The 26,413-nt window shown below is 38.2% G+C and overlaps 1 protein-coding gene across 2 annotated transcripts in view; it reads right to left on the bottom strand.

Annotated features, from left to right (window-relative positions):
- LOC114136816 (partitioning defective 3 homolog) overlaps nucleotides 1-26,413 on the bottom strand; it is a 384,289-nt gene that overhangs the window by 238,698 nt on the left and 119,178 nt on the right. Inside the window, exons 4-5 of one of the 2 annotated variants that reach the window (XM_028005118.1) lie at nucleotides 17,256-17,440; nucleotides 11,689-11,826 (exon numbers count right to left, since the gene is read on the bottom strand). In XM_028005118.1, the coding sequence (XP_027860919.1) occupies nucleotides 11,689-11,826; nucleotides 17,256-17,440 (323 nt within the window). The remainder of the gene's footprint in view (nucleotides 1-11,688; nucleotides 11,827-17,255; nucleotides 17,441-26,413) is intronic. The other variant, XM_028005119.1, reaches the window with a different exon arrangement.

The following is a 26,413-nucleotide window of genomic DNA, read 5'->3' as shown; positions in this document are numbered from 1 at the left end:
AATAATGTAAACATGTTTGTAGCTGAAATCAGGAATGCATGAAGAAACGGCACATATCGCTGTGATGAAGCCCAGCAGGGAAACTGTTCGACAACGCACTTCAACAGCCTGTGTGCTTCCAGCCTGAAGAAGAGACAATTCCTATGGTAAACTGCTCAGCAGGAGAAAAACAAAGGCATACCAGAAATTGCCTTGCTTTGCTTCCCAATCTTGGAAAAACAACAATTTTTTTGTGGTTTCAAACATTTATGGAGCCACTAGTACCCATGTCCTTCCAAATAAAAGTGTCTGAATGAGGTCAAGATGACATAAAATTTACAGTACACTTCTTGCAGTTGTCCTCTTCAAAATGACCTACTATGTAGCCATAATAAAAGTCAGACTTTACGTTGTCCAGTTCATTTCTCACTTTTATTATTAAACAGTTACTTGGCTGACATGCTTATGCGATCACATTTTACTTCCCATCTTCAGTCCTAACAAAAAAAAGATCCTTACCTTTAAAATATGACAGATAAGGATTTAACGTCAACAAGACAGTAAATATTTCTAAATTCAGCACTTCCCACTACTTGTTCCATAGGAAGATGATTTCCCCAAGTTATAATCCAAATAAACTAGTACTTTTCCATCAATATTAAGGAGTTATTAACTAAAAACAAGCCACTAGCTACTATATTTTGCTCAAAATTTACTTAAGAGTTAGTTTTGTCTCATTTTAAGAGTACTAAGATATTTGCACTTGAAACTAGACCAAAATTACTTGATGATATTTTGTGTTTTTGAATTGTAAAAGCACAGACTTGGCAGAGGGTGTGATGTTTTTTTTATTATTATTATCATGACTGTAAATTGATGCAGCATCTATTTTCTCTGACCTGTGTGTAAAAACTACTGACACAATCATCAAGTGAGGTGTAGTGAGTCTTATAAGCAAACAACATAACTTCTTCTTCTACTCTTTAGTATTTTTCCTCCAGTGGGTCACCAAAGTTAATCACCTATTTAATCTAACAGTATAACCAAGTTAAATTGAAATGGTTCATCCTTAACATAATTAAAGAGAAAATAAAACCAGAGTGTACAAGTTAATCTGAAGGCTAATATAAATCATGAATAAATTGAGTAGACTACAGAATATTGAGAAGAAAAAAAAACAATGCTTACAATGCAGGAAATTGATATGCAACACTTCAGACTTAAAGTCAGGAAAGCAGGAGGACACAAAAAACAGCAAGCACAAAGTTTCTAAAGGCTTGGTATTACGGATGCACGATATTATCGGCACGGTATCGGTGCCAGCCAATATTAGCTGTAACATTTAATATCAGACATCGGCCATTCAGTAAAAATAACTCACCAATATAAAAGGCGTTGTTTTTATATGACAAACCAGTGACAATGATGCCTGCAGCACAGCACATCAAATTTGCACTGAGTGTTGTCATTGTCTTAGAGAGAGCAAATATCATGAATAAATTTGACATTAAACATAATGTAAGTTGAAAGTGTTACATTGTTTTCAGCCTCCTTTTTAGCATTTGCTTTTGCTGGCAGGCTAAATTGACAAAGCTAATGCAGTATTTTAATCCACAGTAGAAAAAGCCATATAGTTTCGATATTGGTATTGGTATCAGTTACTGACCAAATGAGTTTCAGTATATCATCATATCGGGTATCGACCAAAAATCCAATATTGTGCATCCATATTTGGTATTCCTCTCAATACCACTGAAATAATATTTTCTTTTTCCCCCAGGTTTCTATAAAACTCTCACTGCTACAAAATAACCGTTTGGCAGAGAAGGGACGGGTGCACTACTCTTCTGTTTCTATGTGCCCCAGAAAGTGGATGTTTATTGTTGGCCAGGGCCTTATTATGTTCGCTCTGCAACTTAAAAGCCTTGGCTTGCAAATGGGGCCAATAAAACAGTGAGAAAAGTCTGTTGTGACAATGGAACTCATTATGTTAGAGTGGACTCATTTGGCTCTCGGCACAGTGCTGGCCCCACATCGTTGTCATGTGACAAAATGGACATCATCAATCACAGAATACTGCCCTCTTCATCACTTTCTAGTATTAAAGAAAGTGTATTTTCAACATTTGACATGTGAACATACCTTGCATACATAAAGATTTACGCATAGACTACATGTAGATTTCTATCTGAGTTAGTCAGACTTTGGGGTCGGTAAATGGATTGAAACCTGTCACTCACAAAGAACTAAAAGAAGCTCATCATGTCATTTCAGCTTGAGGATGAGCATGTAGCTTCCTTTCCCATCTTTGTTCAATGCTACCCACGCCGGTTCAGCTCCAGGCTGGCGGCCTCGTTCTATTCCCAGAAGTCATTATTGTCTTCAACTAAGGTGCCCGTGCACCCTGTGATTTGTGGGTAATGAGCTGGCTCCCCCCTGCCCGTGTTCAATTATTCTCATTGAGAAAGTGATTTCTCACTCCACAGAGCAAAACGGAGATGGCAAACGCATGAACTCTAAACAAGAGTCAGGAATTAACATGTTCACAGCCAGCGTTGGAGAGAGGTGTAGTCACCCAGATGATGCAAATGATGTCGCTGATGTAGACAAAGGTTAGACGGATAGAACAATAGAGTAATGTCGAGATCTCGTGCTGGAAGGTCGGAAAGTTCAGAAATGTTGCATTCTACATAGTTATTAGTGGAGCTTTGAGAGAGGTTGTTAAAATAATTGAAGAGTTGGTATTCCTCAGAATACCAAGAATGCCTCTTATGTAGGCACATAAGAGGAGCGCCAACAGCACTGTGATGGGATGGCACAACAGAAAAACAGAAATTTAAGTTTATATTTAAAGGGTCCTCTATTAAGCCTTTAACATTTGTTTTTGTTAGTTTTTTCCACTGCATTGCAATGAGAAGTAGCTCGTATAATGAGCTCAGCAGATGTGCAGTTCCACCAGGTGTTTGTAGCTCAGAAGGTTGGAAACTGCAGCTCTGAGGAGGAACTGCATCTCAAAGGAGGGGCTAGGTCCAACCAGGCATTTTGCACAGCTGAATGGTTGCCATGGAGATATAAGGATTTCTCAAACATGCATGAAAGAATCAAAGCAACTCTCCAGGTACGATTTTGATGAGGGAATAACATTATAACATGACGACAAACTCAAAAAAGTCAACTTTATACATAACACAGCCCCTTTAATGCTCAATGGCAACCTGAACTAAACATACTGCCAAGCCAGTATGATTGATGGACGGATGCTACAAACGATGCTAACTTTAAATACTCAGGAAAATAACGGCATTTGTAAGACCTTGACAATGCCTTGTTATACCCTTTCTACCTCAGAGTCAGTGAAACACTTCCATACTTACATACACGTGTCCACAATTTGATGGTATTACCATTATCTTGTACATGCTATCCAAATTAAAAAAAAATTGGCTTTTGAAGAAAAATAGTTGCTTTTCCCTCAATAATTTACATTTATAAAGTGCATTTCACATTTACTCAGGTTATTTTTATTGTCAAAATCAATGTGATCATCTGAAACACTTAGAAATGAAACAAAAATACTAAAGAAATCGGTAAAGGAGCAAATAGTTTTTTCAGTTTAAAGTCAGTAAGGATGTAAGTAAGTCAAACAGGAGTTGACTGCTAGCTGAAAGAGAATTGTCGCTTCAACATGTTTACAATCCAAGAATTTGATCATGAAAACATCAGCATATTGCACAAAACTCAATCTTCCAGGACTGATCTTATGATAGTCTTATTTTTTTAAAGGACTAAGATGGCAAGCTTAGAAAAACTAGAAGATCATCTGACTGCACTGCTCTACGTTTTAACAGCTACTTAAGGTTTTTGCTGCCCACAGTCTTGCATGCAGTGACTGAATGGAGCATGCAGATAGAGGTGCACACTTTCTCCACCAGGTAGCAGTATAGAGAGGCTGTAACAGACAAACAGAGACTTGCAGGTGTGCCCCTCTTTTCTTATGGGGGAGCAAATATTCCCAACTCATGTCTCCATGCTCAGCCGCCCTGACACCGCCTGCAGCTCGCCTCAGGGCCTACAGACTGTGTGGGCTTTGCCAAAAAAACAAGTGTGGGGAAAAGACTGAGTCCACTCACAAACAACAGCAATTACACATTTAATACTTACATCCTCATGCTAAAAGGTCTTTCAGGCTGTTGTATTTTTTATTATTATTTAAAATCCCATCACCTTAACATCAGTATTTTATTTGGGTGTTTGACATTAAACATTAATTAAAACAGATATATAAGAGGCAATTCCAGGCAGAAATTGAGAGTATTTTTTTATCGTTATCGCTGAAAATCAATAAGTATCATTTATCTGTCTAATGAAACCGATTTCAGCTCTTCTGCGAGGCTGAACCGTACAAAAAGGGGGCAGAAACTGGCTTAATTATTGAAAATATTTATAATATATCAACTGAAGGGACTCGTCTGTTTTCGGGCTCTTGTCTTGGTGTTTAAGCCAGGCTGCTTATCGCTTTGGGTTCCCTGTAAAACCCGTCAGACGAGACGCCTCATTAAACCACAAATCGAGGGATGCGCTCCGACAGTCGGAGGCTTGATCAAAGATGTGTAATCACATCTTTGATCAAGCCTCTCCAACATGTTTTGACACTGTTATGCAACTTTTCTTTTTGGTCTCTCTGGATGGTTTTTATTTCATGTTTCTTTTTTTTTTTTATGAGAATTACCACTTGAAACATAATTTTGAGAACCTATGACCCAACAAGCAAAGTGCATTTTGGAAGTTTTGATACCTGTTGAACTTTTTCACCTTTTGTCGTCTAACAAACTTAAACTTTTTTCTCCTCCCCCCCCCCAAAAAAAGTGTACAATAGGAAGGCTGAAGGAAAAAGACTATTTCCAAGGATGGTATCAGTTGCAATCAGCCACATTTGCTTTAATACCACTGGAAAAAAAAAAAAAGAGAGAGAATGTGGAACCAACTGCAAACCCATCGAGACATGACCCCACCACCTGAAATGTACTTGAAGTAAAAATTGAGAGGCTGCAGTAAAAGATCAGACTCCATCATGACGAATACGGACAAAAAGTTCAGTGTTTCATTTTCACTTGGCTTTTAATGTTTTGCATCTAATTGATTGATTCGATTTATTTTCACTTTACAATCACGCACTACTTTGGGTCGGTCCGCCACACGAAATCCCACCAGACTACGTTGTAATATAAAGAAAACGTACAGTAGTCACATTAAATTAGAAAAGTAACTTGACAAGTTGCAAATGTAAAATTAAACCACACTTGAACTTAAAAGTCTACAATGAGAAACAACGCATCTTATTTTGAAACTTTTTCTCACCTTCTCAGAAGCTAAAACGATAAGCTTCACAAACACAACTCAAACATGTTCCCTCTGATTTGTGTGCATTAGCCGTTGATTGGTTTAGATCCCGCTGATGGACAGCTGGTGTCAGTCCAGACAGTGGTGCGGCTCATGATAATGGCCTCCGGTTCCTCATCAAGGCCGCAAAACAACACAGCGGAGAGCCACTCAACCAGATCAGAATGTGGGTGCGTGAGGGAGTGTGTGTATATGTTGAGCGGGAAGGCCCATTAACATTCATCAGTAGGATAATAGACCAGCATTAACGTCAGCTGTTTATATGAAAAATAACTCATAAGGCCTTGGTGTATATGGGCTGATAAAGCATGCTCTGCTCCACGCCACATTTGGCAGGAGGGGTGTGCGTGCGTGTGGGGGTGCGCACTAGGGTGAAGAGGGATTTCGGAGGTGGAGTTTATGAAATCTCCGAAGGCACCATCTGACACTGAAATGAATTTATTGATTGGCTAGCTAAACAAAAGACAATTGCCAGATTTAACCACAGGCTGGATGGCCTTGTGTTTAGTGTGTGTTTCCAAGGCTTCTACACAAGGAGGAGGACAAAATACAAAAAAAGAGAAATGAAACATGATCTGGGATTTAAAGTAAAACCCCAAGATCAAACACTTTCTTGTAAAACTTTGTTTATTTTTGTTATTTCTTTAATGTTTCTCTAAGGATTAACATCTTTTTCAAGCGAGATCTGACAAAGAAGTGACATTTTTGCACACTTCAGGCTAAAAGTTTGATATCAACATTGAAATACATAAAACAAGACAGAGTTAATGTGATGCATGTTCAAGGGACAGCTTAAGACTAGCAGTGGCAGTATTCAATGAACGAATCCTTTAGAAGTGCTCCCAGAATCTGCGGTTTTCTGAAGATTATTACATAAAAAGGTGCAAAATTAAATGTTGAAAGGTGTTGATAAAGTACCCAGGTTAGAGGGTAGTTTAGCCAGCAAGCTTTGTAAATATATTTTTGTCTTCTTTGGTTTTGAAAATCAGTTTTTAAAAAGCATATAAACATTCATCTTCAGTCTTGTTCTAGAAGTCAAAGGAGAGTGATTGACAGAGTCTAAACAGGAAAGTTCCCAGGAAGCAGTGGAACGCCGTCATAGTCAAGAACATTAGATACAAATACAGCCTGAACACGAGTTCCCTAATTTGTAAAGTAAAACGTGCTCTGATTAAATAACAAAATATCTGTCTTACCTTCGGCTTTTCTAACTAAAAGTTTAAAAATGAACACTGAAAGAAAGCTAGGATACCCTCTAGAGTAGAAACACCAACACATATAGGAATGAGCTCTGGAAGAAAAAATGGGAAATAAAAATGCGCCATGGGGAGCTAACTTTAAAATCTTTACACCCAGCTGCAGAAATGCACTATGTTCTATGAAAAAAGAAGCTTTTAAACCATCCGAAAGTCCCAAAACTCAAACCAACATTAATGAGACTGGTAAACAGAATCAAGTGGTCTGGGCAGATCAACAAATAAGGCCGTGCAATTTCATTTCCTGTCCAATGCCTCGACTATGTCATTCATTACCAGCTCAGCTGCTGCAGTGGTAATATGATCCTATGACTTGATCAAAAGTCAGACAAATTTTAAGTTAAGATGTTACTGTCAACTAACTAAAGTTTATCCTTGAATCTAGAACTTTCTTAAGCTCTTTTTTAGTATTTTTACTAAATCTTGTCGGTCAAAATGCCTAGTTTACAAATTTTTCCAGACAATAAATTGTCCCAGACCTTATTGCGATTAAACAATAATGTGGTTTTGAGACCATGTAATATAATAGTAATCATAGTATAAAATGCAAGAACACATTCTCAGTGAAAAAAATGAACATTTAAATACTGAAACTGGAAGATATTTGAAATATCCAAAATAAATAAAGAGAACAACAGAAACAACAAATAACAAATTATGAAATCTCTCTCTAAACAAGATTATCTTTAAAAAAAAAAAGGGATAGTTGAGACCAAAACACCATCGAGACTTATCACTCAGTTTTTGGTAAAAATAGAGAAAGAAAAAGAGAAAAACGATGAATCAAGCAAATGAAAATTATTGAGTTTCTTTTAATTTATCATGCGATTAATTGACTTATTGTTTATTGTGACAGGCCTACCCACGAATGAGTTGTTTTCCAGACAATAGCTACGTAACTACAAGATCTGATTAAAGTTGACAGAGAACAACTCAGTAAAAAGAGTAAAGAAAATAGAAGAATAGTAGCTGTTGGAACATGGCACAAAAGCCCACCTGTAGAAAAACATATTCGGTGCCAATTGTTTCACTGGGAAAACCAAAATAAGTTTAACACTCTCTCTTTGTTTTCTGGTTTTTTCCCCTCCTTTTTCTTGCTATTTTTACTTGTGAAGCATAATGAAAAACGAGAAGAGACACATAATCCGCCACAAACAAAGACCTGCTAATTGGGGTGTTTTTCCCCCCCCTTCCTCCTAAAACCTTGATATATATGAATGCGTGTCGGTGTTTGTGCATGTGTAGACTCATTATCTCTGCCAGTTCTGTAGCACCGATTGCAGTTCTTTTTAATTAACCCATGGAGTGTATATTTATCTCACAATCTCATGCCGCTGTGCCGCGCGCCCGTCAGACAGACAAAGGAGGCAAAATATCAAACTCGTCACGCGCGCGGAGAGAAGGCAGCCATCACGACGTAGCTGCAGCGAGTGGAAATAGACGCCACTTACAGATATCCACTTTCACCTCTAATGAGCAGATTTGTGTTTAGTGACTCATCTGAGTCACGCAGCTGTCGGATTACAAACAGCCAGCTGAAAAAAAAAAAGAAAAAAGAAGAATTAGCCACAGCGTGGAAGCCTGCACTCAAGCTGTGGCATTCCTGCTGTTGTTCATTAAATATTTACATAACTCAGCTGGTATAACCTTTACTCTGAAATAATAATCTTCAATATTTATAAGTACATATTTGTCGAGGTGTTTTAAGCCAAAACCTTAATCTTGGATTAGTTTGTTTTTCAAACTTATGGAGAAAAAAAAGGCATGTTGTTTTAAAGTTTGTATGGAAATTAATACCATTGTAGTTCATACAATCTTTTTTTATTATTATTCAGGGCCTGACAACTATTTCCACATTTAAAAAAAAAAAAAAAAAGTAGTAGGAGGAGTAAGACTAGTCCTTGATTGAGTAGTTAAGTTTTCTTTGCTAGAAAACATTTGCTCAGCCTGGCATGTTACCACTGAATGACGCTCAGTCTTTGTTCACTGAACCTGTTTCATCACTTTTTCTGCATAGTATCATAAAAGACTTTTTGCTGGGAAAAAATGACTTTATAAATAACTATAATTAAGTGAGTAACTACTGGCAGCTGCTTATCGTTTACCATGGTAACGTAGAAGAGGTGTTAATCTTATCCAGCTTATAGACAAAATATGAAAAACGCTCATCTAGAGATATACCAATCAGCTTTGTAGACACTTTCTGATCTTTGTCAAAGTTTGAACTGTCAAAGTTTCCTCTTAACTATTATAATTAACAGCATTCACCTTTATTTTTACAGCCATACTGTTGAGAGATTGTATGTGACAGAGAGGAGTTTGTAAAGCAAAGTAAAAGAAGTCCTTAGTGGACATTTTAAAACTGACGTTAATGTCTGACAGTAGCATTTGCTATAATCAGTGTAGTTAAAAATCATAACTTGAACAGAGATCTCGGTGTGTATCTACTAACATAAGTACACTCATACTGAAGCTGTGATATTTCCAAAATACTGCAGACATTTTTGAATCCAGCAGATTCCTTAAGAGTAAGAAATTGAATTGAATTGTCTGTATGCACAATCTTTAGCTTTAACTACTTTTCCATCGTCACCATAGCTTAGTTTCTTAAAAACAAAGGAAAAAATCTTGAAATGCCACAGGAAAAAAAATCTTTTCTGGTTTGTATTTCATATATCAATCGAACATTTATCACTTTGACTGTCTTTAGTTCTTCAACATGATTCTACAATCACTCATCTTCCCACATCCTTTCCTTGACTTTTCTTAATCTTTCTATACAAGAAGTCAGAGCAGGTAGCCAATAATGAAGAGTAAGAGGCTGACACACGAACTGGGGGGAAATCTTCTTCTCATCAAGCTCAGCACTTTAACACTTCCCAAGGTCATTTCAGCGCTCCCTGCTGAGAGGCTCTGTCACTTTTAATAACTTTTAAAGGAAGCATATTTTCTCTCCTTTGACAGATTGAGGAGTAGAGGGACCAGTCATGGGCTGACTCAATCATAAAGCGTCAACAGAGCGAGGACGTGCGAAGGGAGGAGACCAGCCTGCGATTGCTAACACTCTACACTGAAATGTATCGCCACATGGACACAGAAGTGGGAAGTCTGTCAGTCACTGGCTGTTTCAAGTTGGTCAGTGAGCTGACATCGCGACTAGATCTCACAACCGTAACAGTCACTCGCTGTCAAAATATATGAATATTGCTTCTCGTTTCATGAGCCCGATGAAATTTAGACTGACATTAGGAACGCAAATATGACAAATATACAGTTAAAGGGGTGGTATTATGTGTTTCCCAGCCACAGAGTGCCATTTTATAGCACAGCCAGTTTAGAAAATGTCATATATATGAAATATGATTGAAAAGAAATTTGACTTTGACTTTGAAATTGGGCCTTTGTTTCTTTAAGAAACTGACTCTTACTGACACTTCACCTTCAAGAAGTCATCACAACATTAACCCTTTAACGTTTTTGCCAGCATTGCACTGAGAAGCAGCTCATATAATGAGCTCAGTAGATTGGCAGTTCCACCAGATGTTTGCTAATTGCTACTGGCTAGTCTGAGGGAGCTGAGTGGGGGAGTCTACCGAGCGGTTGCCCCGGGAGATTCAAAGATTTTTCAAACAAGCATGAAAGAATTAAGGCAACATTCCTGGTACGTCTTTTTGATGAGGGAATAAAGTTATAACATGATGTAGAGCTCAAAAAGTCACATTTAACATAATACAGCCCCTTCAGATTACATTTGTTTTAATTTTTTATGTATGATTTTTATTTATTTTTTTGCCAGATAATGCCTAAAGTATGAGAACAGAGAGGCGTAGAGGGTTATTAATATTTCTCACAGTTTAAAATACAAAAACAATAACTGGATTTATAAACTTAAAGACATGAAAAAACAAACAAATACACCAAAGATGTATGCTGCATTCAAAAAGCATATGCATCTTCTTTATCTGCAAATGGTACGGCGGGTCTGGTTGCCGTGTGTCTGTGGTGTGTCTTTACAACGAGGGAATGATGCCATATCCCTCCTATTGCATAGCTAACGTCACAGCACCCCCATATGTAGTTCAGGCAGCAAATTGGACAGGAGACCTCAATTATAAAAAGACTTGAGGGCAAAGGTCAGAGAACTGCTGGCATGTTTACAATCCTATAGGAAACCTTCGGATATGAAGCAGGCCAGCAATTTCATCGCAATCACGGATTATGCGGATTTACCTTTTTGTCCATTTCAGAATTGATGACCAGACAAGAAAATAGTTATAAAGCAGGACATAATTATTGCTTTTCTTTATCAAAACAGTTGCAATATGCAACACTTTATATATTTTTGACATTGAAAACTAATTAATACGTTCATGATTTTGTGAAATATCCACTGGATGACTTATCAGTAGTCAGAGTAACTCTTGTGTTTCACAGATAAGAATGCAGATTTTCCTTTCCCGTCAGCAGATCAGATGTAAAAATGTAGCGTCAAAGCATTTTCCGCTGTCAAGAGTTATTGTTCTTCTGAGAAACATAAAAGGAGCTAAATAAAAGTTTGAAGTTCTTCACGGGACTGCAGAGGTCAAAATGGTGCATGACTGAGTTTAATTAGCTGATTGCAGACCCAAAAGTCACTTCATAGCCAAGGATTAGTGACTTGAATTTAAAACTTGATTTTGGCAGCAACTGGCAACCCTTGAAGGTCATTCAGCTGTTCCAGCGTTAATTACCCGGCAGCGCCTCTTTCCTTACCCGACCAACAACAGCCCCGTTCAGATCTATGCTTTGTAATTCAGGGTTTTTTTCCTCTGAAAAATTAATCAGATGGTATTTGTTTGAGGTCTTTCTGTGGTACCCCTCAGCCTTGAAATATCACTACACTAATAATTTATAGTAATCAGCTGCTGCGTAAACAGACTCAAATAATGAGTTTTCACAAGGGGGAGAAACATTTTGCCCAGATTTAATTTTAAAATATTACTTTGACTTATTTGCTAGTGTTTATATTTGAATACTGGAATGTAAGCTTTTGCTGCTGGTATTAGCATCATACCTGTTCCTGCTGATCAAGCCACTGGTCAACCATAGGGTGGTTGGCACTAAGGGAAGAACGAAGCATGTCTCTGTGAAACTGAGCAATCCAGCCACTCGCGTCACGAGGAAGACTCCGATAGGCTTGGGCACCCCGGCCCTGCCAAACAACAAGAAAACGTAGAATTATTAATGTGCTTCACTCCATCACTGTGATATAGAGGGAACTTTCGATGAAAAAGGATTTGCTGGTATAACAATAAACGTTAGGCCCCAACGATCTAATAGTGGGGTTGGTGTAAATTTCTTGATCTAATTTTGTCATTTGTAGCCCCAATAAAATAAAAAATACACCAGAGGAGATGAAGTCAGAGGAGACGCTGCTACAGTAATCACTGGTTGTTTTTCTCTTTCACTTTCTCCGACTTTTGCAGATTGGGTAATTTCATCCTCAACTTTTTCTGTTTTCAAAAGGAGTTTTCAGCTACAGGATGAAATGTATCCTTCAGATGTCACGAAAGGCCGACAGCATTATGTCAAAGTTCTTGTGTTTTTGCGAATAGCTCAAATCCATGAATACTTGGCACCCCTCCAAAAACACTTACAAATGCCTATTTTAAATAGTTCATTGCCCTTATATACCTTAATATGCATTAGCACAGTGGAAACAGTCTTAGCATGAGAACAGAAGTTAATATTGACAGTCTTCCTTATTTGATGACGGCACTTGCCAATATGTGATGTTTCTTACTGGTTTCATTGTATGATGTTTTTAAACTGTCTGGTTGCTAAAATGTGCTATACAAATAAAATTTGATTGATTACTTTCACTTTTTGAGGGCACAGCCAATCGGTGACACAGATCAGTACTACAACGAGCTGGGGTTCACTGTACATAGAAATCATGCTGGGTGTTTCTGGTGTGTGCAGCATTTCGTACAATCTCAGAGTTGAGACAAGAATCTCAATGGAACGCAGTTTATTGTTGTTTACAGGTACCATGCTAATCATGCTAACTGCTACCAAAAGATGCAAGAGACAGTTTTAACTGTCATCTTCAATTTGATTTTGTCTTAATTTCCTCACACAGTGTGACGTCACCACTGACCACCACAGTGTGACCACCATTGACTTCCTAGGTTTTGAATGCTGCTGATTATACTGTCTAATTCAGCAAAATACAATATAACTGAAACATTTCTTTCAGTAACTATTATACAGATTAACTACACATACTGATGTTTTCAAGCCTTTGTTTCTGTTAACTACAATGATTTTCTGCTTATGGTTAAAGAAAACACAACATTTGACATTAGAATATCACATCAAACCAATTCAGAAACACTTCATTCATAAAAGTATGTTTAATACCTGCCTACTGGCTGTTGCTTTCAAACGATACATAAATGTAGTTCTTTAAAATATATATAATTTGCATGCCGAGTAAAACCTTTACAAAAACCATAAGACTGAAACCAGCCACAGATCAAACAGTAGAGAAAAAACACCAAGTGTTGAAAGATCCTTAGTGCTTTCTTGTTGTTTTTTTATACTGTGCCTCAAATAGTCCAGTTTGTTCATCCAAGTCCCATTTAGATCTGTCCTCTTTTCCCTTGACCTTGACTCACGGCTTTAGGGACTTTTTAATAGGAGTGCCAAATCTAAGCCCCTCCATTACACGAAAAAAAGAACCTTCCAAATATCTCCTGCCAACGTAACATCAAACATCGGCAGACCTGAAAAGAATTACATCTCAAGAACCTTTTTATATTCCAGACATGCAAGCGTTGAATTTGAAATCTCAACAACTGGAGGTGGTAGATAAAACTGTCAGCGGGCAGAAAAAAAAAAGCAATTAAATATCAAAACCCAAAGTGGAGTGAGTTAGTATGAAAGACATTAATTTAAGATTTGATTATTTAAAAAATTAACAAATTGTGGATCAAGACGTTTGGCTACGTGCACCATGTAAGAAACATATAGCAAAAACAAAGGCGTATAACAAAATGAAACAAACTACGCATGAACGTCATCGTAAAACATGAGAAGGAAAGAAATGTGAAAGATGAGGAGGCGCAAAAAGGGCGAGTTATGCTTAGCACGTCACTAAATGACAGCTAACAATTGTAAATAAAGAAGTCAGACTCCTGACCCTTCCGTGCTTTGATAAAAACACGTGTTTTCAGCACAGCTCAATGTGCCGTGAAGGAGCCTGAGGAAGCGATGCAGACAGGACCATAAAACTCAACTGAACATGTGGAGCCTGATAGGGAGACAGCCTTAATAACCATCACGGTCTTTAGCCGCAGAGGAACAACTGACTCCTGTCCACAAACTTTTACAACGTAAAAGGGAAAAAGGGCAGCAGACGCACAATACATGCTTATTCTGGTGTTTTCACTGCGAAGATGCATTGTAAAGTGCAGTGAGGTCACTGCAGTGTGATGACTTTACACATCCAGCTGTTGACTGAGAACTTCCGTTTGATTCGATAAACTTAACTCAGTTGGATGTGGGATATGAACATTTAGCATTTTGAGAAAAATAAATTATTCCCAACAGCTCAAAAACTGTTGTTTTTTTGTGTGAGGCATGAATCCAAATGTGTTTTGGCACTGAGAATCACTAATGGAGGTTATTTTCAAAACCTTTATTAAACAAACTATTTAGCATACATACGCTGACTGACAAAAAAAAAATCCTTTTAGCACAGCAATGATACTGCAGGCTATACACGTAACAATTGATGTATGATAAAAAAAAAGATGCTATTTAAATCTACCTTTATAGTAAAGGCAATCCACGAATAGGTAAATTCCCCAGATACTTCTAAAAATGCATATAACTGCATACTTTAACAGTTCACACACCAAATATACCATAATATGCAATATGCAATAATACACACAGTGGAAACTTGGGTCTACAGCAGAAGCAAACATCTACAGTCTTGTCAGTGAAGCCGATCAGCGCCAAAGAAAACAATTCCCAGTTCTGGATTGGTTGCTTTGCGAAACCCAGCCAGTAAAATGTCAAGTAGCATTGCTCCTAGGAATTTCAGCCAGTCAAGCTGCATATTCGTTCCAATATTTTAGATATGTTATACGAAACACATCTGAAAAATAAACGGACTTTATCATTTACTAATATTTTGCCAATTCACATATTTAGACAAATAAGCAAATCCAAAAATAGGCAGGGAGTCCACTGTACATCATTAACATGTTAAGCCAACAAGATTTTCCAATCAACTAAAGTTTGTGTTCATTTAACCTATTGTCTCGTATGTTTACTATTTAAATACACTGTTGCTCACATTGCAAAGTATAACTACAAGCAATCTGTTACACAGTTGTTGCACTCATAACACATGCTCAAATCACATTTTCAAAGTCTTGATTTTGTCTCTGGGTCTACACTTTTCCTTGGTCTTGATTTTATCTCCGTATTTGATGTGTTTTTCTCTGTCTGGAGCTGCTTTGAGGACTCTCTGTATGTAATGTACCTGCCGTACTACAGAGCCTTCAGCCACCCCAAAGTTTTTCACTTTGAAATTTTAAATGCCGCCACCTGGATCTTTATGTGTGCAGGATGAGAAAAAGAGAGGGATGGGGGGAAAAAAGAGTGAGAAGCATTTTCCGGTCCGGATACATGGATGGTTTTTTCTGTCTGTACACTCTGTCAGATTTATGGGACAAATGGAAAGCAGTAAAACTATGTTCAGTACAGGAAACTACACAGAATACCGACTGGAGACAATGCTGCACAAACCAGAGATAACAAGCACCAACTTTCCAAAGTTGAATTATGCTAGTCACGCATAACTGTTTGTCTATAGAAACAGAGCTGAAAGGAGATTCTGGACCAGTTTTTCACCGCTAGTCTCCAACAATAAAACAAACCCCTGATCGAACGCTGCAGACGTCCCAGGACCGCAACTGAAGATGTGACGCCTCCAGGCTGTTTGCCATGGCTAAGGGCCCCATGCTAGCTGACCAGGAAACCAAACGGCTAGCCCAGCAGCTAAAGACTCTCAACAATACACTGCAAGCCGGTTTCTCACTGTTCCCCCACCTGGGGAGTAATAATATCCTAGGATGAACATTTTAAGTGTTTTGTGTCATTGTAATGTGTTTACAACTGTGTGCAAACGGAGCAAGCCCACATGCTATAGCCAAAGCTAACCACAGAGTTTGGATTGTTTAAACGTCTTCCAGGGATTGTTTAAGGTTTAGCTGATCTTTTATGGGTATTTTTTCCTTTGCTTCATGCCAGGAAGTTGCATAAAAAAGCCCCAGAAAGCTAAATGCGGCTACAACCTACATATAGCTTTCCCAGTGGACAGCTGGCGCTAATAAATGGTTGATATGGTTACTGACCAAGACATTAATAATCACACTAAGAAACTCAACATTTTGATGGCAACTATTTTGGCCACATAGCAGAAGGGAATCAGTGTTGGTTCACAAGTCATTTGAACAACATTTAAGCAATCCTATTTCCAAGTCCACAATATTTAGACTGATTAAACCGGTACTGTGTAGTCAGAGGTTTATTAAACTTTTTGTTGTTTTGCCTTTGATTGAGACAAGACGATATCTTCCCATCTCGTTATCGTTACCCTAGTCTCATTACATGTTGGGTCCAGAATGAGGAGCTTGTCTAGAGCAGCATTCATGTAAGAACTCTTCACAAGAGTGTTACCTTTAAAGGTACATTAGCCAAATTCTATGGAGCCTCTTGCTTTTTATTTTCACTCTGCATACAAGCTCCTTGCTGTAAAAACTGCTCTGAGTTTGAATGAAAGACCTAACACCCATGTCATCCCAGATATTATACCACTTTCCGATAGTGACAGTGATATCTTTGACAATGAAAATGTCTTTGAATAGGATTAGACCCTGCTTCAAGACATGCTGATCACTTATGAAGTAGCTTTTTCTCAATTCCCAAGTTCTCATTTATTTCTTTTTTTGATTATTAAAATATTTCATTCTCCATCAGAAGTAAAAGGTCTGCCAGGGCCTTGCAGAGAAAACCATTTTAAGATGTTAATTAGCTTCATATCCCCTTTGCATGCCACACACAGCCGATATCTGGGCTTTTTTTTTTCCCGCCTTAGGTTTATTATCAGTTTTAAAAAGCAGCAAAAAGGTGAACGCTAAGAAAAAAAAGGTAATGTGTTTAACATCTCCTGCCTTTTTATGGATAAAAGGGGTGCCATCAGAAGAAGCTCGTCTCAGATAAGGACTTTCTGTGCTACTGCTGGCAGTGTTTCGGTTTCTAACAGTTATTCTTTTGATTTAGGGCGGCAGAAGAGAAAAGGGTGGAAATGAGGGAGACTGTGGGGAGACAGGAGAATTCTGTGAACTTAACTAGCATCACACGTGTCTAATTGAAACAACTTCAAAACATCTGGTGAACTGCGGTTAATAAGGTAGTGGAAAAATATAAAACTGAATCAACGTGAACTAAAAGGGGTCTATTATAAAGCATAGATACAAAGTCTACGTCTTAATACGCAGCTACTTTTGACGCTGTTCGTGTTCGTCTCAGTGTAGCAGTCAATGCCAAACACAGCATTGTTACCTGTTGTTCCAGGGTGCTTGAGGCGCCCCGAGGGTTTGGCTTGTTGTTGTACTTCTGGAAACCAGCAGTTGTGGACCAGCGAGTCGGGTTCTTTCTTGACGGTTCGTCTTGACCAACCAGAGCCTCACCTGGAGGCAGGTCAGCCAACGAGGGATCGCTGCCTCGACGGACATTCAGCGACATGCCTGGAGTGGGGAAGGCAGAGGGAGAAGAAGTCAAAAATATGAAACGACTAAAATCAGAAAGAGTAGCTAGTATTATGTCCGTACACTCTCGCTTTCAAATGCAGCATCATTATATTTATTCATTTCATTAAATTTATAACGCTTTTTTTTTAAGATAATCTTTTATGCTCAAAAGTAAATACCATTAAATCACCTTGCACTGATATTCCAGCTGCAAAGTCTTTTAGGGTAAACCTTCACCAGCATTGCTTTGTAGAGGAAAAAAATGTTTGCTCATTCTTTGTGAAAAGCTCAAACTCAGTCAGACTAGATGGGAACCACACATTCTATAGTCTTGTCTCAGAATCTCAATCAGGTTTTGGTCTGGACTTTGACTGTCCTGTTGGAAGGTGAAGCTATTTGCTCACTAAACGGCGAGTGACTGAGGGTCATTGCGTGTAACACAAACCCTGTAAATTCTAGACACTAACAGGTACCATAGACTTGCACAAAAATCCGTGAGGGACGGCGGAGTCCCAGCTCAAAATTCTGTGAAAGAGATGTACGGAGCCTTGTGCCAGAAGACCATTAAAATGCTGTTTACATCGTTTTAAACTGTGTGAGTGGGAATAAAAATAGCAATAGGTATTTTGTTCCATATAACACAGTAGGAGTGTAACCGGTAAACCTTTTATGGATGCAAACTCGACTAAAAGCCCACCTGTTTAGGATTGTATTTGAAACGTAATCAATTACAAATTTATTGATGGAACCTGACTTAATGTCGTGTTTTGATTGTTGATTCTATGTTGCATTGTGCTTCTGTGTTTGATATGATGTAAAGCACTTTGAAATGCCTTGCTGCTGAAATGTGCTATACAAATAAAATTTGATTTGATTTTTTTATTTTAATGTTCTCCAACAAGCCACAATCCAATTAAGACATTCAAACACCACTGATCTTCAACTTCAAGGTCATAATTTCTCAGCAAACAAGAGGCGAATCAACAGACTAAAAAAAGTCTCATGCTGCAAACATTAATAATGTAAAGAAAACTCCAGACAGAAAACTGTTTACAGCTGCATCACTTCTTACAGATTACTGACATTTGCTTCAATGTGCTTGAACAATGGAAATGGAAGCGTTTCAGGTTTCACATTAGATATGCTATATAAAAACTCATGGAGGACCATAGCAATATCCACAAGCTGTGCTATTAAAAGAAAATGAAAGTATGTGGTTTGTAAATAGTGTGCAATTTTGTTTGCTCCTTATTTAATGTAAATGTTGTTTACAATGTTCTATCTAGTAGCGTGTAGTAGTCGTTTCATGCCTTGGAATGGTTTCTGGAGCTGATGTTGTTTTGAAGAGTGTTTGTTGCTACTGTTTACGTCTCACCTTCAATTAGTAATTTTTCATTTAACAACTCAGTCATCTTTCCAGCACATTTGTCAAGTTATCCTTGATGGTGTACTTTTGGTAAACATCTGTTTTATTGTTTATTTCACTGTAATTAACTGTACAGCCTTTATCAGTTCTTTGTTTCATATCATTGAACTCGGAATCAGCAGCTCCAACTCTTTGTTGTTAGGGTTTCTGATTTACACAATAAAGCATTTTTCATAGTTTATTCTAGTGTCATTCCTTGTTTTTCTGTGGTTTTATTTAACTATTTCAAAATAAACCTTTTGTTTACCTAGCAACTATTATTGTTGTACTTAAATTACTTTTTATAAAGTTTGTATTTCATCATAGTTATGTTGTAGGCACATTTTATGGCATCTGGAAACATCTCGACTCTTTCTTAGCAACCAGATGAATGTCGTTTCCAAAGGGATTTTCTCTTTCTCTCGCTCTTTTGTTTTTTGTCTTTAAGAAATCAATACTTTATTAGCTTGCATGTCGAGGCAGGTAGCTGGCAGAGGGCTTCCCACAAATGTCTAATCTCTGTCATTATTAAAGTATTTCTCTGCGTAAAACCGTGCCACGCGAATCCAAACGGCGGGTTTTAACGAGTGTTTTTCTTGGTTGCGAATGTGTTTCATTTATTTTATATGGTGACCACAGGGGTCTCTAAATACCTTCAGAAATCAGATGAAGGAACCTCAACAGAAGTCAGCCAGCAGGCAAGTCACTGTGAGCTTACTTTACGGTTTAGGTTGTAGATCTAATAACAGGAAACAAACCTTTTCCCTTTTCAGTAATGGCTGGTTCGCGTAAAGACCAGGGCTCTCAGCAGGGATGCTTAGTGAATACAAGCGCTGAAACAATGTTGATGTGTTAAAAACAGGGGAAAATGAGCTAGCACACAGATTTGAGCAGGTTCCATATTGTAATGCCATCACATCTCTAATATTGCAATTTTTATGGGGTGTTCTTAGTCCGGAGTGCTTAATATTATCAACAACAGTCCAAGCAAGGAACAATGGGGAAACTAAGACATTGTCATTGATGCATGTGGGAAAGCTCCAACAAAGGAACTAGTTTACGTCATTTTGCCAAAGAACTTGATTCTGATAGCTAGGTGTAATAGTGCAGAGTGAAGCCGCACAGCTGCAGACCAGCTGATAGACTGGGATCAGCACGGGCCTATCAGATAAAAGCACAGCTGAACCACAGAGTGATGACAAAAAAGTGGCCTGACCAGCGACATCATTTCTTTTCTTTCTTTTTTTTTACATCACAGGGTGGTTATCTGAGGAACACATAGCATCAAGATGCACTGTGGGAAAGAGGCAAGATGCTGAAGCCAGTATGATGCTCTGTATCTTGCCATCTGAGTGGATGTTACTTTTACACATAGCACCTTTAAAGTATTGCTACAGACCATGTACATCCAGACAGGGAGACAGTATTCCCTAACCCAGGTGTCGGCAACCCAAAATGTTGAAAGAGCCATATTGGAGGAAAAAAAACAAAAAGCAAATCTGTCTGGAGCCGTAAAAAAATAAAAGCCTTGTAAAAGGCTTATAATGAAGGCAAAACAGGCTTTAAGTGTTTATATTAGCCTATTATCAAAATGACTAAATGTTTACATAATTAGCATTCAGGATTAAATGTTTATTTTCCCTGCAGTGCTTCCTGGACAGAATGACGCACCACCTGACTATTCTGTTGTACGATGGTGCTTTAAGTTTACCTTCCATTACAATATGAATGTATTATGTTTTGTTGCATAGATAAAATTAAAGAAATGCAATGAAGAAAACAGATTTTTTTATGTCATTTTTATTATGAAGATCGACAGGGAAAACAGGGTCATTTTTTTCCCTTTTGGAACTCCAAAATGCAGTTTGCATAACGATCGCTCTTTGTAAATAATCACTGTAAAGTGTGTGATAAAAAATAAAAAAAAGAACGGAACGTGCCCCTTATCTGGGCAACAAACGGAGTGCAATAAAATGCAACCTGCAGTTATAAAATTAAAGTAGTTGCCTTTTAAAAAAGTAAGGTATGTAAAATTTAATTTATACAGTTTAAGTTTGATTTCTGTGCAAATGCCAAGCAAGTCAGTGCAATGGTAAAACATAGCAGCATCCTCTTCTCTTTTGACACGCAACCATCGTCGGACCTGAGCAACAAAACACAATAATATCACTAAGTGTCATTCTAAATATATACTGACAAAAATCGCTAATCAATTTCTAAAAACAACCACTTTGTTACTAAATATATATATGCCGATGGCAGGATTGTGTTCTTACGCGTTTAATGTGACTTCTGTTTACAGACATCACTGGAGAGCTTCTCAACATCGGGCTTGTAAGATGCAACTTTAATCTTGACACGGCAGCTAATGTAACGCCTTCCTTGGAAATATCTTTCCACATTACCGTATTTTTCCGACTATAAGCTGCTACTTTTTCCCCATGCTTTGAACCATGCGGCTTATATATGGACGTTTCCAGTTGTTTTGATTTTTTTTTTATTTGTACATGCAGCTTATAATAAGGTGCGCTCTATAGTCCAGCAAGTATGGTTTGTAATTTGACAACTTCTCACTACAGAGCAAACATTCAGGTAATCCTTCTGCATTGGCAATGAATGCAAATGATTTGGTCCAAGAATTGTAGAATCTCTGCTCGGCTATTTTCCTCTTTTCCCCTTTGCTCTCCATGGCCCACCACACACCCGTCGGTTTGTTTACAACCTGCCTCACACCCTGCCCAGCTGAAAGAAACGTGTCACAGGCTATGACGCAAATTTTCGTTGACAGAAATGTTGAAATTTAATATTTTTTCAACACTTTTTTATATCATTGGAAAACGTTAAGAATGATTGTGTCATGTTTGTCCTCCTACAGAATCCATATTAAAACAAAAATATATATTTCCCACCCCCATCTTTTTCAATTTTCAAACATTTTTGAAAAATCTCCAGAGAGCCACTAGGGCAGCGCTAAAAAGCCGCATGCGGCTCTAGAGCTACAGGTTGCCGACCCCCGCCCTAACCGCTGTGGGCTCTTTCATGAGGAATATCTACCCTGTGATAAAGCCAAAAAGTGGTCAGGAGTGGTTTGAGGAGCTCAACAAGACGACTGAGGAGTCAATATGGCATCTAATTTCTGCTTATCCCAATCAACTTGAGACTCTGTTGGGATCTGCTGGACAAATGAGTCCAATCTAAGAAGGCCACGCCTCACAACTTACATTATTAAAGAATATGGCACTAACATCTTGGTGGCAGATACCATTGAACTTTGTAACTTTCAGGAGTCTGATGAAGTCCATTTCTTAGTGGGTCAGTTTGCTGTTTTGGCAGCCAAACGTGGATGTGGTCATAATGCCATGCCTCATTTGTGTTCTTACAAAAGGCTATTGACTTGCTATAGATGAAAAACAATGTATTTCCCAGAATACATCAGAGCTCAGGTGTTACTAGAAGCTTTTTAAAATTATTTAATTTAACAAAGTCCATCTTACTTAATGTTACTGCCTATAGAGGCAAGGAGGCTTATTGTGTGCAAATAATACTCTAAATATGGTGAAGCTTGTGATCTTTTGTTTCTTAGATTACTTTTATTGATGCCATTTCTCATGGTGTTCAATGACATAGACATGTATCACATTAAGATCTAAAGAGTTCCAGACGTTTCTGTCCAAAAACACAACGTCTCTAATATTTAGTTATTTGTTTTTGTTATTTGTAGCTATAAGAATATCTTCCAAAAATCTCTGGAGAACCTTACACATAGACCGAGTTATGTGCTACATAAACGTTGACAGAATTTCCATTAATGAAATCCTCCTCTTTAATAAAATGTGGCACAGATCTATTGCAGCTTTTTACCCATGATAAATAAAGGAATGTATTGTTTTATTTTTATGTCTTGACTGTAAAGGAGGTCACCACATGAAGACTTCTCTGCCATTTTATCAAACCAATTTTCCTCTTTTTAATTTGTGATGGGATTATCTGTGCAGTCCAAAGGGTTTGGCTGGTCCCACGTTTAATATCCAGCACCGCCACTTCAGAGCGGGCCGGCGATCGATCCAGACTGAAGACGGAATGAAGCAGTTGGGGTGGATGGCTAATAAAATGAGGCCCTAATCCAGCCCCTGTAGTGAGGGATTATGGTGGGGCCACAGGGTCATGGACATGTACACAAACTAAAATTTAGCAAAGAGAGGTCGGATTCTCCGGGGACTATTACCTCGCATTGCTTTGTCCTTTATTTAACTTTCACACTGGCCGTCTTCAGAGGAGAAATTACCTTATAGGAATCAGCATGGGATAAAAGTACTGCCATATATATAACAAACAACAGTCATAAAGCAGCAGGCTGTATATAAATACCCAATAACTGACTTGCTAATTATTTCACAGCTAAATCACCATGAAATAGCACAATAGAAACCCCAGCAAGCTTATGGTGACTTGGGATGCATTCACATCAGCCCTGTTTAGTCTGTTTTAATTGAATATTAGTTCGCTTGCCTAGAAAGTCTGGCTTGTTTGTGGAGGTGCGATGGAGACCAGAAAAGCTAACTCTGGTCCACCTAAAAACCTAGCTCTCGGTTCAGTTAGAGTGAACTCTGGTGCGGTTCGAATACATTTATGAAAGTGTAAGTGGACAGGAAAGCGCTCCAAAAGCAGGAAGTAAACTGTAGTGCAGGGCATTCTGGATAAGTACAACCAAAACAAGCACTCGAGTCTATGGCTAGCAGGAAAAATGGCGAGTGGTCTTTTATCAAAGACGAGAGAAAAGTCCTACAACAGCTAAAATCTGACGCCACTCCATTTTTGTTATCTTGTGAAGACGGAAATTGTGCTCATGTCTTCTTCAGAGGTTTTCATATCGTTCCCTTCAGTAGTTCTTGTTGCAGCACCATCACACGCAAGGAGGCAAATGGGTTTTTCAATAGTTTGGATCGTTTAACAGTGCAGTGTGGAAGCAAACCACACTGGCTGAAAATTTTGTTCGTCAATCGAATCAAGTCTACCGGACTATCAGAGGTGAAAACACCCTAATAACATCAGAAACCTTGTTATTTTAATATTTCCAGAATGGATGCAATTTTTAGACAACATGAGGGAAAAGAAAATTTTTTTTTTACATCTTCTATTTCATGTTTCAGTACTTTTACAAACAGAGAAACCATAAGTTAGGTAGATCAAAACTAACTTAAAAAGTTTGCTCATGCTAAGCATCAAGGCACCACTGACCAAACAGACATAAAGACTATCTGTGGATTTTTTTTTTTTTTTTTTTTTTTGTGGCCCCGAAGCTCTTGTGTACTTTGGGCTTTTGCTTTCACATCAGCCTGATTTAAATATGAATGCCAAGTGGCCATGGCTTCATGAAATCTCTAAAAGCTTTTTTTTTCCCAGGCAACTTTGAACCTCTCAAGCATGGACAAATTCAGTGTCTGAATAAATTATGGTACTGAGCAATTTTAGCTCTCTCTTTAACCACTGACTACATATTGATGTCCTCTGTGCACACGGGAATTTCCATAGTATACACACTGACCTGAATCATCCACAGCGGGACAAAGAATTTCATTTTTGGATGAGAACATTGACGTCCTGGGGGTGGTAGGAACCTCAAGTGTTAGAGATGGAGATGAAATATGAGAAAGTCTAAAAAGGAGAACTAGCCATCTAATAATCTGAAAATGGCAACAACAAAAAATAAAGTTCTACTTCTCTAGAATTGTAGCAGTGTAATCTGATGAAACATCAGAAAGTGAAACCACAGAACCAGCTCTGAATAAATATGAACTGCTGACCTTTACCATGAGACTGAGATTTAATCTAAATCAAATAGATGGAAAATGCTTTTAGGCAAAACAGCAGCTAAAACTACTTAGTTTCATTCTTTGTACCACAAAAATACTTTTGGTCCTCACGATTATGTGTCTTTAAAACAGAATTTATATCAAGCAATCCTGCACATGTAACCCTGCAAGCTATAAGTATTTATTACAAACACAGAACTGCAATACAGCATCAATTGACATGACTTCCATAAAGACACTTTTATCAGAGGTATAGCTTAGTTTTCATTGTCTCTTAGGAGCAGATCTTTTAAGAAATACAATATCATATGTTAGCCCGGTTGCACAGTGGCTTTCTGTCAGACTCAAACTTTGGCAGTTTAATTCCCTTCCCAATTCAGTGTGCCAGAGTGGCCTTAAGCTGCACATTGAACATCCTCAGAGCCTCTGATATATTTGTACGTGCACATGTGAAATTAAAAACAAAATTAAATGAATATATTAGATAGCACTGTCATTGAGAAACTCACTAGAACTTAGAAGTAAAAAAAGCCCCCCAAAAAATTAGGAATTATGTTTTAAGTACACACATAATAAAAAGAGGTGCTGCATTTGCACTCAAGGTTTCCCCCAGTGTATTTCAGGCCTGGAGGGCCGCCATGCTTTACGTGTCCCCTACCAGGTTTTAAGTCCAAACCTCCAACTTGGTGCCAAGGACTCTCTCCATTTCTCTAAGATGTGTGGTCTAGTTTGCAACCTGTACTTCCTGTTTACAAAGGCCTTGCGTTGCATCAACGTCTGACAAAATAACACTTTGATTGATTGATTTGCTCCAAAACCAGTAGATGGAAAGGTATAATTAACTTTTCTTTAACCCCTGTTTTGTGACATTTGGAAAGTTTGCTTAAAATTCTCATGACAACTGGATGAAAACATATCTGGTTGGGTGAAACTCACAGTACCTTCAGTAAAGTATACAAACGCTTCTTTTCTGTGTCTGCAAGGTCCAAAGAGAAAAATCAGTCTTCCTTAACTACAATTCTCCACAGATGGTGAAAACAACATTTACAGGAAGCAATGGCTTCAGTGACGTAACAATGCGTCATCTAGGTTGCTTTCTGACTGTGGAAAACCAAAAGGTTCGTAACAGCCTTTCTACAGAATCACCTAAGAACCAGCTTTTAGCATCACTCCCTGGTTTAGTAATAAAACCGCCTTGGAGGAACTCTGGTTTCTGGGGACTGAAGCAGGAAAGAAGTAGGAAGCAGCTTTGTTCCCACATGACTTCTGAATTCGCTATTCAGCTTTCAATCTCAATAAGAAACACAGAGAGAGAAATATTCTTCTCTCTTGACAGAACGACAATACAGACAATCTACTGGAAAGAGAGAGGAAAAGATGTCAGCCTTCCTCATGCCCTCTGAGACAGGATCTCCAGCAGACACTCAAATACTTCAGCAACAATAACACTGAAGTGTGTGTGCGTGCGTGGGGTGCGGGCGTGTGCAGGGGTGTGTGTGTGTGTGTGTGAGAGAGAGAGACAGTTTCCCCTAGACAACATGGATCCCAGGAAAAGAAGGAGGCAAAGAGTTCACACCCAGAAGTCAGATCTGACTGATTTAGGTCAATGACTGCATGTGTGACGATGTGTGTTGCTTTTGCCCAAATAAGAACAACAACAAAAGCATTCAGGTTAGGTGTTTATTGCTAAATATCTGAACCACATGGGTTTTCAGATTTTAAAACTCATTTTCCTGTTTGTGGGTTCTGATC

The sequence above is a fragment of the Xiphophorus couchianus genome, chromosome 21 (assembly GCF_001444195.1).
Source record: "Xiphophorus couchianus chromosome 21, X_couchianus-1.0, whole genome shotgun sequence".
Taxonomy (NCBI): Eukaryota; Metazoa; Chordata; class Actinopteri; order Cyprinodontiformes; family Poeciliidae; genus Xiphophorus; species Xiphophorus couchianus.
The sequence above is the reverse complement of the archived record's forward strand: the minus strand, read 5'-3'. Positions and strand labels throughout refer to the sequence as shown.